Here is a 17193-nt window from a genome sequence, read left to right as displayed (position 1 = left end):
AAAGATTAAAAGCAACATGAGAAAATATTATTTGACTGAAAGAGTAGTAGATGCTTGGAACAAACTTCCAGCAGACGTGGTTGGTAAATCCACAGTAACTGAATTTAAACATGCCTGTGATAAACATATATCCATTGTAAGATAAAATACAGGAAACAGTATAAGGGCAGACTAGATGGACCATGAGGTCTTTTTCTGCCGTCAGTCCTCTATGTTTCTATGTTTAATAACGAAAAATAATCATTTTTTCTGACTAATGAGCTTACTTACTTCCTGACCAAATTGCATGTGCCTGCCAATAACACACACTGGTGAGCTGTACAAAAAAAACCTATCTAAAAGAGACCTCATGAACAAGCCTTTGCAGCCTCTCTTTTTCTCTGCAACGTACAGTATTTTCTTAGCAATTTTGCTTCTGAGATAAGAAACATGGAGCAAGTGCACACACTAATTTTTGATGTAGGTATCTGATTCACACATAAAGATGATTCCATGTGTTTATTTTTAATAGCATCCCAAAATTAGGGGGGGGGAAGCCATTTCTGTAATAACAATAGGTTTACCTTCCATTTTGTTGTAGCACGCTTGAAAACGCCATGGATTCTTTGCACAATGGAATATTCAATCTCTTCTTTCTTAAACGAATAGCCAATGCGCTAAAGAAAAAGAAAAATCTGCATCTGTCACTGGTACATATTTTTAAAATCTCCATACACGTTTTCAAATGATCAGTCCCTGAGTAACTTACCAGTCTTCGTGTCTTAATCAGTTCCAAGAGATTGATTTCATACTGCGAGCAAAAAGATCAACAATAATTCAAGGATTACCCTGCTGAAGAGGTTGTCACCATCAAGCTTTACATTTTTAGCATTTCTAGAATGTGTAACAGCTACAAATGAAGCACGTTGCCAATAACACAAGCGATTAATCAGGAATTACTCTAATCCCCCAATCCAATAAATTAATAGCATAGCCATTTTTGAATGCTCATTCTTCGGCAGCCAAGTACTATCCACACTAATGAAGGTATTTGCAAGATAGAGAGAAGCCCAAAATTTACTGTCCTGATCCTTCCTTGCAAGTATTAATACCACTTGGGAAACTGCAAAGTTTGCAGAAGGCTAAGAAGTAAACGGAAGGAGGGGATCAACCATCGGTCTCAGAAGATTCTATGTCATCAGCAGACTGACAAAAAGTACAGATAGTCTTCAACTTAGAACAGTTCATTTAGTGACCGTTCGAAGTTACAACAGCACTGAAACAAGTGACTTAGGACCATTTTTCACATTTATGACTGCAGCAGCATTTTCAGTGGTCACATGATTTACACTGGGATGCTTGACAATTGGTTCATATTTATGACAGTCGCAGTGTCCTGGGGTCATATGAACACTTTTTGCAACCTTCTAACAAGGAGACAATGGGGAAGCCAGATTCACTTAACAACTGTGTTACCGTACTAATTTAACAAGTGCAGTGATTCCCTTAACAAATGTGTCAAGAAAAGTTGTGAAACGAGCAAAGCTCACTTAACAAATTTCTGACTTAACAACATAAATGTTGGGCTCAATTGTGGTCAGAAGTTGAGGACTACCTGTAATTCACACTGTAAGATGTAGTTGTTACCCCCATTTATAATTATTTGGAATTCTAAAATAAGAAATATATCAATTCAGCTTTTATTGAAATGTATTGTTCAGGTTACTCACTTGCTTAGATCCCTATGCTTTGTTTGTTTTATACCTGCCCTTCCTAACAGACAGGTGAAGCTAGGCAAAATCACATCAGACACCTGTACAATTAGCACAGAGTCCCCCCAAGGCTGTGTACTCTCACCACTTCTCTTCTCTCTATATACTAATAACTGCATCTCAAACGACCCATCTGTTAAACTACTGAAGTGTGCAGATGATACCACAGTGATTGGTCTCATTTGAGACAATGATGAACCTGCATACAGACGGGAGGTTGAACAACTAGCCTTGTGGTGCAACTGGAACAATCTGGAACTGAACACACTCAAAACTGAAGAAATGGTGATAGAATTTAGGAGAAACCTTCTCATCCTACCACCTCTTACAATACTAGACAACACAGTATCAACAGTAGAGACCTTCAAATTTCTAGGTTCTACCATATCTCAAGACCTAAAATGGTCACCTAACATCAAAAACATCATCAAAAAAGCACAACAAAGAATGTTCTTTCTGCGCCAACTCAGGAAGCTCAAATTGCCCAAAGAACTGCTGATAGAGTTCTACAGAGGAATCACAGAGTCTGTCATCTGCACCTCTAAAAATCTTTGGTTTAGTTCTGCAACCCAACAAAATTAGAAATGCAGAAAAAACAATTGCTATCAACCTACCATCCATTGAGGACCTGTATACTACACAAGTCAAAAAGGGGGAAATATTTACAGACCGGTCGCATCCTGGACATAAACTGTTTCAACTCCTACTCCTCAAAATGACACTATAGTTAGAGCACTGCACACAAAGACAACTAGACACAAGAACAGTTTTTTCCCGAACACCATCACTCTGCCAAACAAATAATTCCTTCACCACTGTCAAACTATTCACTAAGGCTCATTACTATTACTATTAGTCCTCTCATTGTTCCTATCACCTATCTTTTTTCACTTATGACTGTAACTTGTTGCTTGTATCTTTATGATTTATATTCATATTGATTGTTTCCTGATTGTTTATTTGACCCCTATGACAATCGTTAAGGGTTGTATCTCATTATTGTGGACAAATGTACCTTTTATGTACACTGAGAGCATGTGCACCTTGTGTGTCCAGTCACACTTGGCCAATAAAAATAATTCTATTCTTTATTAAATTTATATACTGTCCAGGTCCCCAAGGGAGTTTCTACTTAACTGCTTCCCCAAAGGGGAGGGAGGAGAGAAGATAACAAAGCTTACCCATCGTTCCTTTGCAGGGAAACTTTGCTCTGCTTTCCTCAATCTACTTTAGTCTGCAATGTGGCTCATTTGTATGAATAAATACACTACATTTTCTATATTCCTCTCCTAATAAGCATATTTAATATAATATCAATTAATAATCTATTAGGGCTGCCACATCTCAATCTATCTTTTTATAAGGGAGGAACGAGTCTACGGAGAGGGGCGGCGTACAAATCTAATTAATAGATAGATAGATAGATAGATAGATAGATAGATAGATAGATAGATAGATAGATAGATAGATAGATAGATAGATAGATAGATAGATAGATAGATAGATAAATCAATCAATCAATCAATCAATCAATCATAGTGGAGTAACAAGTAATCTCTTCATATGCTCCTAGACCTCTAGGTAGGACTGAAAGCCTGGGGAATAGTAACACTAAGCAATATTTATTTATTTATTTATTTAGTCATGTACGTATTGGTAATATACGCAGATATAATATTGTTTATATACATAAGATGGGTACTGATAAGAGGGAACAATTGGACAGGGACAATAGGCACGCTGGTGTGCTTATGCACGCCCCTTACTTATTCATCAACGTGGGCCAACAACTTGGCAGGCTGCAGTCTTCTTATAGTTTTAACACACCTTCAGATCTTGCTGAATTCCATAAGAGTCCTAGCAAACATGGAATCTGTACCAAATTCAACAACAATCTGAGGAGTCACACATTACCCATTCTAATATAGCAGCTTTCTCCTACCTCCCACCTTCAAGTGTGTGCAGTTAGCCCTCGGGATTACAACTGAGCCAAAAATTTATGTTGCAAAGTGACACATTTGTTAAGCGGGTTTGGCCCCATTTTACAATCTTTCTTGCCACAATTGTTAAGTGACACACCGCAGTTGCTAAGTTAGTCGCATAGTTGTTAAGTGAATATGGCCTCCCCATTGACTGTGCTTGGCCACGTGATCTTGGGACACAGCAACGGTCTTAAGCATGAACTAATTGCCAAGCACCTGAATTTTGATCACATGACCATGGGAATGCTGCAATGGTCATGTGTGAAAAATTGTCATAAGTGTTTATGAGCCCTGGTGATGCAGTGGTTAGACTGCAGTGCTACTTCTGTTGACTGCCTGCATTGGCAGTTTGAATCTCACCAGGCTCAAGGTTGACTCAACCTTCCATCCTTCTGAGGTGGGTAAAATGAGGAGCCAAATTGTTGGGGGCAATCGGCTGATTTTGTAAACTGCTCGGAGAGGGCTGTATAGCACTGTGAAGCGGTTTATAAGTCTAAGTGCTATTGCTATTGCTGTCACTTTTTTCAGTACCATTGTGTCTTCAAATGATCACTAAGTGAACTGTTGTAAGTCAAGGACTACCTGTCATACACCGCTCATCAATTATTCACAAAGTTTGCTTTTAGAGTGACAGGAGGCAACATCCCCTCCAATTTCTGACAAACCAAGCATTTGTGCAGAAATCCATGAACAAACTGCAAATATAAGCAATAGAAACATGTCGAAATTTACTTATTTCTTAGTTTATTTATTTATTTATTTGATTTTTATGCCGCCCTTCTCCTTAGACTCAGGGCGGCTTACAACATGTTAGCAATAGCACTTTTTAACAGAGCCAGCCTATTGCCCCCACAATCCGGGTCCTCATTTTACCCACCTCGGAAGGATGGAAGGCTGAGTCAACCTTGAGCCAGTGATGAGATTTGAACCGCTGACCTGTAGATCTACAATCAGCTTTAGTGGCTTGCAGTACAGCACTCTACCTGCTGCGCCACCCCAGCGCTCTTAGTTAAAATACATAAGCTAGAAAATGGAACAATATGTCATATACATATTTGAAAGTTGTGTCTTCAAGTCACTTTGGACTCCTGAACCCATACAACCTGCTTCCTGCACTTTTCTTGGCAGCATTTTTTGAAAGTGACCTGCCAGTTCCTTCTTTTTAGTGTGAGAAGTGATTGGCCCAAAGTCACCGCATGGATTTGTGGCTAAGAAAGAATTGCTGCCTGCCTTCTGTCCCAAGCTCTCCTGGGCATAAATTAGCTGCTTTGGCTTGACTCAGCAGTGATGCTTGCTTGGGGCTACTGCAGCACAGACTGAATCCCTGCTCATTCCCTGGCACTAACAAACAACCCTCACAGATGTTTTAAGCCAAGGCAATAGGTTTGTATAGGACTCGTTGCAAATTTTAGAGTTTACATGCCTAATTATTATCATTCTTCAAACGCAAGGTTGTGCCCTCCACCTTTACTATGTATGTGTCTTTCCTTAGTGTGCATACGCATGCCTGCACACCTTGTATGGAACAAAGCTGGTGGCGATGAGAATTATGAGAATATATTATGAGAATAAAGTTTAAAACATTCAGGAGGGGGGGGAGGGAAATGGGACAGGTTAGGGAAATTATTTTATTGCTCTAAACCTGCACTGAAGTTACAGATCAACAAAGTTACGAATATCACAAAATTGGATTGGAGTCATTTGCCTTAACATCCTAAACACAGGACATATTAGAGTTCTGAAATAGGTCAGAACCTACAGATATTATGGGGGGGGGGGGTTAAATCTATAGCTGACAATATAGGATACAGGGTCTCCTGCTTGAGCCGGTGGTTGGACTAGAAGACTTCCAAGATCCCTTCCCTCTCCATTATTCTGTTATTGATATAAGTAGTCTTCAACTTACAACCATTTGTTTAATGACTATTCAATGTTACAATAGCAGTGCAAAAAGTACAATTGTTAAACTTACAACTGTTGCAGCATTTCCATATTCACATAATCAAAATTTGGGCACCTGACAACTGGCATGTATTTAGTATAACAGTTCCACAAGTCATGTGATCAACATCAATCTTCCCAGCCAGCTTCCCACAAGCAAACTCAATGGGGTAAGCCAGATCCGCTTAATGACCACACAATTCTCTTAATAACTGCAGTGATTTGCTTAACAATGGTGACAAACAAGTTGTAAAAAGAGGCACAACTTACTTAACAAGCGCCTTGCTTAGCAAAAGAAATGTTGAGCTCAATTGTGGTCATAAATTGAGAATTACCTGCATGCATTCTCCCTACTAATCTCCAAATTTCTAAAACTTAAAAAAAAGAAGGCATGAAAAATAGCCTGAATTTACAATAGTTGCTAATTTTCCTAAAGTCTCATGAATTTCAATTCTGTTTTCTATTTTCAAAAATTTAAATGCTTTGGGAGATTCCTGTGACATCTTCTGAACTAATGGAACGACTGTTTATCTTTCCCCTACATAACATTTTATCACATCCCATTCCAGGTTCCCTTTAAGGAAGAAATAATTTGAAGTAGTTAGTGGCAGAATAAACAATGTATCATAGATATATTCATATCAACAGTTCAAAATAAACAGAAAAAGTTCTGTGTGAGAAAACTACCTGTATATAATTAATGAAGTCTTTCTTGTGAAGTGCTCTCCGCTGTATCTTATATTCAAGAGCCGAGACCTTCTTAATGACAGCCCTGAAAAAATGAAGGCAGAATTCTTTCGTAAACTCTTATTCATATTAGTAATAGTTTTAACTATTCTGTCATGTCTGATTTTTGGCAACTTTATAAGCAAATACTCTCCATGCTAGCCTGTCAAGCACAGCTTCTTTCAATTGTTGGAGCGGATGGATTTTATTTTTATGCAGGATAAGTTGTGATGTAACAGATGGAAGGGTACCCACATATAAATACAGGCAGTCTTCGACTTACAAGACTTCATTTTGTGATCCTTCAAACTTACAATAGCACTAAAAAAAGTGCCATGACTGTTCACACTTACACCCATTGCACCATCTCAATAGTCATGTGATTAAAGTGCTTGGCAACTGGTTCATATTTATGACAGTTTCAGGGGGAGGGAGGCTGTGATCATCTTTTGCGCCCTTCTGACAAAATAAATCCCTGTGGAAGCCAGATTCCCTTCACCAACTGTATTACTAACTTAACAACTGCCGTGACTCACTTAACAAATGTGGTAAGCAAGGTCATAAAATGGGGCAAAACTCACTTAAATGTCTCACTTAACAACAGACATCTGAGTCTCAATTGTGGACACAAGTCGAGGACCACCTGTATATATAGGACTCTTAGGATGTCCTTTAAAAAGCCTCCTTTAAAGTGATCCTCACTTTAAAGGAGCATTTGTATTGGGACTCAAAATAAATGCCAATCCACCTGGAAGACCCAAGATTGGAGAAGGAGGCATAAAGTCACCCTTGTGGTGTTTTATTCTTTATCAAAAAGATAATGCTGCAAGGAGAGGCATCTAGGATCTCCTTCCACTCCTTTTCCCCCCTTCCCCACTTCCACCCTTCCCTAGTTATTGAGGGGGGGTGGGGAGAACCAAGGCTTGCACAGTGGTTAGAGTGCAGCACTGCAGGCTACTTCAGCTGACTGCTACCTGCAGTTCAGCAGTTCAAATCTCACCACCGGCTCAGGTTTGGTGGCAATATGCTGACTCTCTGTAAACCGCTTAGAGAGGGCTGTAAAAGCACTATGAAGCGGTATGTAAGTCTAAGTGCTATTGCTATTGCGAACGCCCTGCTTCCAGACCTCCGCTTTTTACCTGACTTCCTTACGAGTGAACAGCCCGACTCTCTCCAACTGCTCTAGCTCTGGAATTCGGTCCTCGATGCGTTCTTCGATCCGCTCAGCCATAACCAGGTTAATGTTACTACGCCGAACCGAAACCCACGTGGAGCGCTCGCCCTCCGCTTCCTGTAGCGACCAGCCAGCTACCTCCAAGGGCCGGGCCGCTCCTTTCCCTTCCGTCTAAAGCGGCGCGGGATCCCCGGTGCTTCCACCTTGCGGCTCCTGGAATAATTGCAGCCTTTCTGGTTCCGGACTTTAGGGGGGGTGGGAGAATAACAGGGATACGGCGTCCTTGCTGCATGTCTGGCTATAAGTTATTGGGGGGGGGGGGACTCGTTCCAAAGAATGGCAGTAAAATTTGAAATGGAAACAACACACCTTTACCTTCCAGGGTCTGTTGTTGGGATGGAGGAGATGTTCGTGGTCCTACCAAGGCTTGAATTTGGGACTTTGCACTATTAACGGGACTTGGAATTGACAGAGAGCGAGAGAATCGGTCGTTATTAGAAAACTCGCTTTCTTAAAAGAAGAAAACGGCACACCAGTGAGATATTTTCCACTTCCAGCTTTGTGTTTCTGAGTATCAAAACCCTGTTTGGTTTAGGCACGGTAGCCAATTTATTTCATGATAGAGAGCATCCCTAAACCCTGTTTGTCATACTGCTGCTTCAGTGGCAAAATGAGAAGAAATATTCAGCAGACAATGCTCTTTATTATTGCAAAACTCCGAATTTGGGGGTAAATATTCTGCCAGGTAAAGCAGAATAAAATCCATGTTGGTTGTCTGAACCTGCTTGAGGAAGATAAGCAAGAGGCTTTCCGATCATATATAAAAAAGAAATTTGAGAAAGTACTTGGACAAACCAATAGCCACTTATAAGTCACTTTTTTCAGTGCTGTTGTAATTTCCAACAGTCACTAAATGAATGGTTTAGTTGTCAAGAAGTACCTATATGCTGTATCTTCCCTGCTACGGTTATTTCATTGATTCACTGACCATATTATTTCCACAATAAGTTATCCATAATAAACATAATTAACAAATATTCCAATTCAGTAAACTTTTTTTCCATTATTTATTTGCTTATAAAATTTGGTAAGGCCAGATATGTATTTGTTTTCTGTGTAATATTATATGCAACATGCTTCAGCAAATGTATTTAATGGTTTATATTCATGTTTTCTATATTACAATGCATTGCAATACTGATTAAAAACCATGTGTGAAAACCTGTCAGAATTTTAACAATCCCACAATTGGGGCATAGTTTTCATCATAGCAAAGCTGAAGCCTTTCTGTATGATTCATAACTGTTGGAAAGAAAGCAGCACAGGCAAAACAATATAATCTTAAAAGTGTTCTATTCTGGAAGTTCATAAATGCAAATTGCTAAAACAGAGACAATGAGCAACAACCAAGATGCTGAAAATGTTGAGACAAATATATGGATGATGTTATATAACTTATCTAAGTAGACCTGAGAACTGGACAGAATATTTTGCTTCTAATTATCTTAACACAATTAACATTATGGACTGTCAAAAGTGTTCAGACCTGAATAACAAATGCAATGTATGGCAGGCAAGAAAGAACTTGATTTGTAAGAACCCTGCTCAGTAGATTTGGAATGCAAACTAAAATGCAACTTGACATGTCTTTTGTTCCTGCCTCCTTCAGAAAATCTCCTGTAAATATTTCCCATGTGCCCTTAGGTTCACCATTTGAACATATAACAAAAAATTAATAGGGTGAAGGGTCTTTTTTTTAAGTAGCAGAGACTAAGGTCTTAGACAAAGAAGTAATGAGTAGATGGCAGTAGCTGTTCTTCATTCATTATTGTTACTACAATGTTTTAAACACATATTAATTTTAGAATATTTTTTTACCTTGGACAAATGTATCAAGACTTATATGATATTTACCAAAATATTGGTCCACAGTCCAATAAATAATTTCAATTATCTATATTAATCTGCATCAGAATGATTAATTTAACCCATTTGAATGTAATACAAACTATTTCAAGACATTACATTTAATATTAAGAGAAATAAAAATGTAACTGTTTTTCCAGTATAAGAATCAGTGGCCCAATATTCCTAAATAATTACATAAACAGAGTTCTCTTATTGCCCACTATCTTTTTTTGTAAAATCTCCTTCTGCTTGAAGAAGCATCGGGTAACCCCTAGTCAAAACATGCTCTACCAGCAGCAGTTTCAAAGAGGTAACACTATTTTATTTATTTATTTATTTATTACTTAGATTTGTATGCCGCCCCTCTCCGAAAACTCGGGGCGGCTCACAACATGTAAAAACAAACCATAAGCAATCAGACAAATTTAAAATATTTAAATATTTAAAAACCCCATATGCTAACAGACACACACACAGACATACCATGCATAAATTATTCTAAAGCAGTAAATGTATGGAAAAATATTCTAGAGAATAATGTGTGTTATTTAGTTAAACTAGCAAGCTTTGTGTTTATATCAGCAGCAGAAATAACAACCAAAACCACAGGTTTTGGATTTTTATCCTGACAAATAGCTAGTTCCAAAAATTTTTCTCCTTTTGAATAGACTAGATTTTTGGAGATCTTACATAATATAATACTATATATTAACAACTTGAGCATGAATTTCTATGAGTCATCTTTCTTATTCATTCAGTTCCAAAATTAACTGTGCCTTGGTTCCATCTGGAGGACAACTATGTAGGCGAATCATTTTCTATAGGTTATGACGTCAATTTTCCCTTAAATACCAAATAAATATCATTCATGTATTAACTGCTGAAATACAAGATGCAATCTATTTAAATGGGTGGTTTTCACTGAATTCAGTAAAATTTAAATGGGTGGTTTTCACTGAATTCACTTAATTCAGTAAGATTTTCTCTCTCATATTAGCCACAAATGAATTAAGCCACTGAGACCTGTTATTTTATCTATTCATTAATATTAATTTATATTATAAATTATATTATATAAATTGGTTAAATCTACCTGGAAACAGTAATTTTCCCTCTTGCTCCTAAACCTTTAACTTGAATATTAAATTGCCAATCCTATCCTTTTCACTATTTTCCCAATTAAGTATCTAAAATTAATTTTCTAGTGACAATGCCAATAAGACTTGTAATTATGTAATCAAAATAATGTTTGAAACTATCCCAACATAGTCTTCATAGTCTTCAGAGAGGGGCTGCATACAAATCTAATAAATTCAATTCAATTCAACATCTGGGAATTTCCATGGAAAACAAGTATTTAGTATCAGTACACAAATTAGTGGATTACACTGGGGTTTTTTACATTGGAGAAAATGGAAATTTCTGAGTTATACTATCATAATGTCAAGTCAAGACAGCTGGTTTGCTGTACTGTGGAGGTTAAGATAACAGGATGAAAACTAGAACACAAAGCCAGCTGGGTGACCTTGGACAGTTCTCTCTCAGCCCTGGGAAGCAGATAAGGACTACCCAAGTCTGAAAAATCTTGGCAAGAAAACTAGTTCAGAAATTAAAAACTGTCTCAAAGGCACACACATGAAAAAAAAACCTCACTATGAAGAATCATCTTCCCTGTACCTGGTTTCTAAAATGGATGGTAAAAAGGTCTCGAATCAGGCAGATGGCATATTTATTACTTGGAAATCTATCCCACCTTCCTTCCTCAAATTGACACACACTGCACCTCTTACACTAATTTTCTTTACAAGTCAATGAGGTAAATTAGGCTGAAACAAATTGATTGTCTGAAGACTCAGCTATTCCCTCAGGCAAGCATGGACTGTAGCCCAACCTCTTAAAAACTAGACAGATAGGTGACATTTATTTTATTATAAGCTTGATCAAAACTGTTCGCTGCTTTTATTTCTTATCCTGTATTAATTAGCTGCAGTCACTTCAGGTAAGAGGTCTGTGGAGCACACCAAATGTATTAAGGACCACAGTAAAAACGTCTGAATGTTTTATTTATTATGCAGGTAGGTATCCAAAAGCCCAACAATATTGACATTTTAATTTCATAAACATAATGAGCCATCACATCTCTTCCGTGGATTTTCACTAGGACAAACTCAAAAGGATATTCTGCATTTGTAATACCTTTTAATTTTGATATTCATTCTTTCGTGTTCACACTCTTAAAAAAAACCAGCTACATCATGATAGTTTGATCATTATCAATAGTTCACCTGCACCAGACAGAAATTACATCATTTTAACAATTTTGTGACAGGTAGTTCCTTTATTTAAATTTGCATTTGGGTTGCGTCTTCAAGAGACCTTGTGAGGAGAAACGTTGTGCGCCTTTCAAGCTTCGTAGCGTCAATGCTACGGAATAACGTTTGCATATAACCTCTATCACTTTTGAAGGTTAGAAAGGGCTCAAAAATTATTTTTCCTCCCCCTCAGCGCATTTATTTTCACCACACAACGGAAGGAAAGTCCATTTAAGCGATATCCTGCAACAGGGATATCTAGAACATCATTCAGCTAGAATATTTTAGATATTCTAAAATATCATAGGATACCATTAAACGCTATCCTGCAACTAGAATAACTAGAATATTCTGAAGCTAGAATACTGTATGTTCGTAACTGGGAGTGGAGGTGTGTGTGTGTGGAGGACCATCCATTGTTGCCAACGAGACATTAATTTCTACGGTTAGAATTTGACCAGGAGATAAGATCTCAAAGATGGCACCCCAAACTCCCCTCCGCGGCACGTGCGGGGCCGGCTCGACTAGCGCGCGATGGCTTTCCCGCGCGCTCAATTTTTTCAAAACCGTTCTGCGTAAAACGCGGACGGGTTTTTTTTTCCACGTCGCCGTTGCCGCCGCCGAACCCGCTCCTCGCAAAGCAATCCGGCCCGCGTCGCTGGTTCGAAGACGAGCAAACCCAGCCTTCCCAAAGTCGCGTTCTTTCCCATCATGCCCATCGGCTGCGGGGTTGGGGGTGGGGGCGGAGGCGAGAGAGGCAGGAAGGAAGAGAGCCGAAGCAGCCCCAGCTCCGTTTTCCCGCGAATTCAGTTCAAAGGAAGAGCGAGGGGGAGGGGGAAAGGGGAAGCTCCCGGCGGCGAAGCGCGCGGTCCAACCAAACTCTCGCAGGATCATTCTGCCGTCACGGCTGGGCGGGATCTCGCCCGTCCAATAAAGCGGGACGGCGCCATCGCGGGAGCCAGTAGGAAGGCGGCGGAGGGGGCGGGAGCGGCGGTGGCGGCGCCGTCGGGTTTGGCTGGGCAGCCGAGGGGCGCTTGGTGAGCAAACCGAGCGGGGCTGCTCCGAAAGAGTTGAAGCGCTTCCACTTCCTCCTTCGCCGCCTCACCTTCGGCAGCGCCTCCTGCGCCCTTCTCCCCTCTCGCGGTCGGTCCGCACCTGCCGTCCAGCTCTCGCCCCGCAGGAAAGAGGCCTCATGGCTCCTCAGAAGCACGGCGGCGGCAGCGGCGGGGGTAACGCGGGGCCCAGTTCAGGTGCTCCGAGCGGAGGGGGAGGCGCCGCCGCTGCTGCCACCGCCACGGGCGGAGGCGCCGGCGGGAGCTTCGGCAGCGGCTTCACCTCAGCCGCGGCGCCCGGCGGCAAATCCGGCGGTGCTGTTGGAGGAGGAGGAGGAGGCGGCGGCAGTTATTCCGGCGGCGGCGGTTCGTCGGCATCTTCCGCGGCGGCCGGGTCGGCGGCGGCCCTCCCTCCGGTGAAGAAACCGAAGATGGAGCAGATCCAGGCGGACCACGAGCTCTTCCTTCAGGCCTTCGAGAGTGAGCGGGGGCTCCGGGGGTGGCCGGGAGGGAGGGAATGAAGGGAGGACCACGGCAACCGCCGCTTTCTCCCTTCACCCGCCGGGAGGGGGGGGCAAAGCGGATCTGGTGGCAGCCGCGGCGTTGGGCTCCCGGCGACCCCTCAAGCGGGAGTCCCCGAGGAGTTTTTTTCTTTTTTTCCAAGAGGCAACCGGACTTTTGGAGAAGCACTTGGGGGGGGGACGACAACAACGGAGCCCTGGGTGTTGGGACCTTTGGCCGGGAGGGGGGTTGCTGGAGGGGGAGAGGGGGGAAGAAAAGCTCCCGCGACTTTCTGCCCCTGGGTTTGTCAGCCCCGGGTGGGTCTCTTTAGGGAAAACGTCGTGTCTTGCTAATCATTTTCGTTAATGAGCCAGCGGCACGCACGCACGCCCACTCCGGGAGCCTTTCGGGACCCGTGGGGTTCCGCGCCGCGGTGTAGAGTTGCGTTTTGGGGCTCCCTCCCCCTCTTTCTCTCGAAAGGGATGGAACTGAAGGAGGTGTTTGTTTCCAGGCTCGTCTTGCTACCCTCGAGGATTCCTTAAGAAATAGAAATAATATAGGGGTCTTTGTACCATAAATCGATTTAACGCGGCCTTAACAGGTCGTTTATAACTTGTTATAATTAAGGTTATGGGCCAGTACGTGAAAAGTGGATTTCGGTGATTGATCCACACTCCTGAACTAAACAAACAAACAAAAAGCGTAATTTGTTAAAAGGGTACTGTAGCATGTTAAATAGATGGGGGAGTATCCATTGACATATACTGTAGTAGCCAAAATTTGGGAAGATTCGGGTTTTTTAGTTGAGTGGTTTTTAGACCTAAACAATTCCAAATATTTAATAGAACAATTAACAGCTTTGATTAGTTTATAAATAATACATTGGTTGATTTGTGCAAACTAGGGTACCATGCTGCTATCCATAATGTGATCTATAAACCCAGCTTGGGTTTTGGAAAGTTTAAAATACTTTAAAATGTTGTTAGAATCTTTGTTTCTTTCCTGCGCTCATTACTTGGCTGTTGTTGTACCACAGGTTCTAATATACAAGGTGGTGTACACTATTTCCATATAAATGCTACTAGTGTATCTTAGTGATTGTCTGCTATACAGTAGGATATTTACCAACTGTGGTACCTTTCTGTGACTTCTCCCAGAGGTTTTTTTACAAAAGACAACTGGGCTTTTTTGGTGCGGTGTTTTTTAAAAAACATCTTTCACTTCTCATCCCAGAACTTAGAATTGAATAAACTTCTTAAATGAGAAACGAAACTTAAAAACAAAAGCAAGGAAATCCAGTTGCCTCTTTTGGGGAGTGCGGGGAGACACCTTTGGGACAACCATGACTCTGGATGACTGAGAATCTCCACAGACTTTCTGTGGTCTCTGCAAGTAAATGATATTGATATTAATTGGGTTGGCATTTGAAAACACCTATTCATCTTATATTTGAAGAATATATGAACACAAGTTTGATATGAGTGAGAATGTTTTATGTATGATTTTCTAGTACTTGTTCAAAAGCTAGTGAAGTCTCAGATTAGCAGCTTTGAGTAAAGAATATTTCATTTTTTTCCTCACAGAACCAACACAAATATATAGATTTCTACGTACCCGCAATCTTATAGCTGTGAGTAACTATTCATCTTTTTCTTTAACTTTGTAGATTTTCTCAAGTCAGCATTGAATTGATTTTTTTTTTCATTTTCTGTTGCAGCCAATATTCTTGCATAGAACTCTTACTTATATGTCTCACAGAAACTCCCGAACAAATATTAAAAGGTAACTTAAGCAGTAATTAAAACAAGGGCTTTGTTTTCCAATAAGTGACAAAATAGTATATGTGTCTTGTCAATAACTGTCATTGAAGCTGAAACTAATTTTTTTCTGATCTACATAATGAGATGAACTTGGTAGAGGTGTTTATCCAGGGGAAATATGACATTTATTGCTTGTTTGATGTGCCATATTTTATGTGATAGTTTTGGGAATTTTTTCTCAGTGATTTATAAATTAATACAATTGTAGTAATAAGACAGGTAATATAAAATGCTTGCTGGATAATAAAAATGTTGTGCATTTATTATTTTTTGCATATTTGTAACACTAGTTTTCTGCTGTTTTATTGTGGCTGATTTTTGAACGCCTTAAAGTTTATCTGGCTATTTTAAAGTCAGCATTTCTAACTATTTGTTTATTTGTGTGGATTTAATGTATTTTAGTGGGTTTTTTGTTTAGATTGTTTGCAGTATGGTATTTGTAAGAAGCTATACTTATGGTTACATGGCATTAATGATGCAGTGCCATTTAAATAACATAAGGTAACATGTTAGGCAATGATGAAAAACATATAGGGATTATAATGTAAGAAGACACAGTCTGAAGTAATGGAATATATTTAGTAGGGAAAAAGCTACAGTGTAATAGACAGGTGTCAGTGATTAAAATTATTTCTGGCAATTTAAAATTAATACTTTCAAACTTTTGTGAATGGACAAAATTATGTAGACATATTGGAGCATGACTTAATGGCTGCTGGTGCAAGATAGTACACAAAGTTTTAACTGATTAATTCTGAGCTATTTTTGGATTAATTTCTAATATTCAATGTAACTGAAACTTCTTTAGTGACTGCTGCTATTGGATTGTAAAAGAAGGAATATGTGTTTAATTTTTCTTCTGAATCTTTGTTTTCATACTTAGAGAATAATTTCATGGAATATTTTCCCAGTATTGAGACGGAATCCATTTATTTTATTGAACGATAATTTAATTTTTTTTGTTTTGAATTTGTGTCATATGTGATGTATAGATTAATATAATCAGTATTGAAAATATTGAAAGTATTTTAAAAAGTATGACTAATGAGTGTTGATATATATATAGAGAGAGAGTCTATCCATCTTGTGCTACTATAACACAGTTATTTCACTCTGCTTCAAAAGTGTATCATGATTAATATACCTCTCCTTCTATTGTGTGGTATACTCTGAAAGTATATGTTAGGGAGAGTCATAAATTATTTCAATCCAAGGGTCATTACTCTGTTTTAATAGATATTTTTAAGTAATTAATTGACCTACAAACAATCAAATCAAATACTGGATAGTGAAGTAGTTATAAATTTAATAACTATAATTAAATTATTTTAATAGAATAAAACACAGATGAAAACAGAAAAGGAAGTGCAGGAACAAAAGAAAGATAATAAATAGAGGAATATATAAACTTTTTATATAAACTTCTATAAACAGAACTTCTTTTCAAAAGATAGTTACAATATTGTCTCTCCTTCTAGATGATATACAAATCCATTCAGTTCTTCATTTTATCAAAGTCCACTTTAATCTTCAAATACATGAATCATCTTTTCATTTCTTCTTTCAGCAAAAAGTCCATATAAGGTTTCTAATCTTTCAAAAAAAAAAAAAAATCCTCTGATCAAACAAATCAGCTTTGCATTTCTGATAATTCTGACATTTTCACAATATGTTTCGCCACTTTGAGCATTTCATTATTTTTCCATTGCATTTTCTATAGTATACAAAACAAAGCTATCTTAAGTCTTTTCTAATTCATTGTCCATAAGTCCCAATAAAATGTCTTGTTTCATAAACCAGAAAAATTGATACCATAGATGTCCTACTGAATTTTTGAAAGCTATTGACATATTTTTAAAGTGTTTTTAAATAGTTGTGGGAGATACAACACAAAATAATGTAATAAACATCCATATTGAAAATGATTAGTTTAACTAGACATATTGTTTTAAAATAAAATATTCATAGATATTTTTTGTCCTGTAAATTATTTTTATTCTGTTAAGTAAATGTAAGATGATGCTTC

The 17193-nt window shown here is 39.0% G+C and overlaps 2 protein-coding genes across 3 annotated transcripts in view; one reads left to right on the top strand and one right to left on the bottom strand.

The window, feature by feature from the left end:
- The window catches only part of UTP6 (UTP6 small subunit processome component), a 41788-nt gene extending 34051 nt beyond the window's left edge, over positions 1–7737 (bottom strand). Inside the window, exons 1-4 of the mRNA XM_070740447.1 lie at positions 7540–7737; positions 6362–6446; positions 749–790; positions 564–656 (exon numbers count right to left, since the gene is read on the bottom strand). Coding sequence (XP_070596548.1) covers positions 564–656; positions 749–790; positions 6362–6446; positions 7540–7631 — 312 coding nt within the window. The 5' untranslated portion in view covers positions 7632–7737. The remainder of the gene's footprint in view (positions 1–563; positions 657–748; positions 791–6361; positions 6447–7539) is intronic.
- A 5008-nt stretch (positions 7738–12745) lies between these two features.
- The window catches only part of SUZ12 (SUZ12 polycomb repressive complex 2 subunit), a 32166-nt gene continuing 27718 nt past the window's right edge, over positions 12746–17193 (top strand). Inside the window, exons 1-3 of one of the 2 annotated variants that reach the window (XM_070740445.1) lie at positions 12746–13326; positions 14931–14977; positions 15065–15129. In XM_070740445.1, coding sequence (XP_070596546.1) covers positions 12987–13326; positions 14931–14977; positions 15065–15129 — 452 coding nt within the window. In that variant the 5' untranslated portion in view covers positions 12746–12986. The remainder of the gene's footprint in view (positions 13327–14930; positions 14978–15064; positions 15130–17193) is intronic. The other variant, XM_070740446.1, reaches the window with a different exon arrangement.

Source organism: Erythrolamprus reginae, chromosome 2 (assembly GCF_031021105.1).
Source record: "Erythrolamprus reginae isolate rEryReg1 chromosome 2, rEryReg1.hap1, whole genome shotgun sequence".
NCBI lineage: Eukaryota > Metazoa > Chordata > Lepidosauria > Squamata > Dipsadidae > Erythrolamprus > Erythrolamprus reginae.
This window is presented reverse-complemented; position numbering and strand designations above follow the sequence as displayed.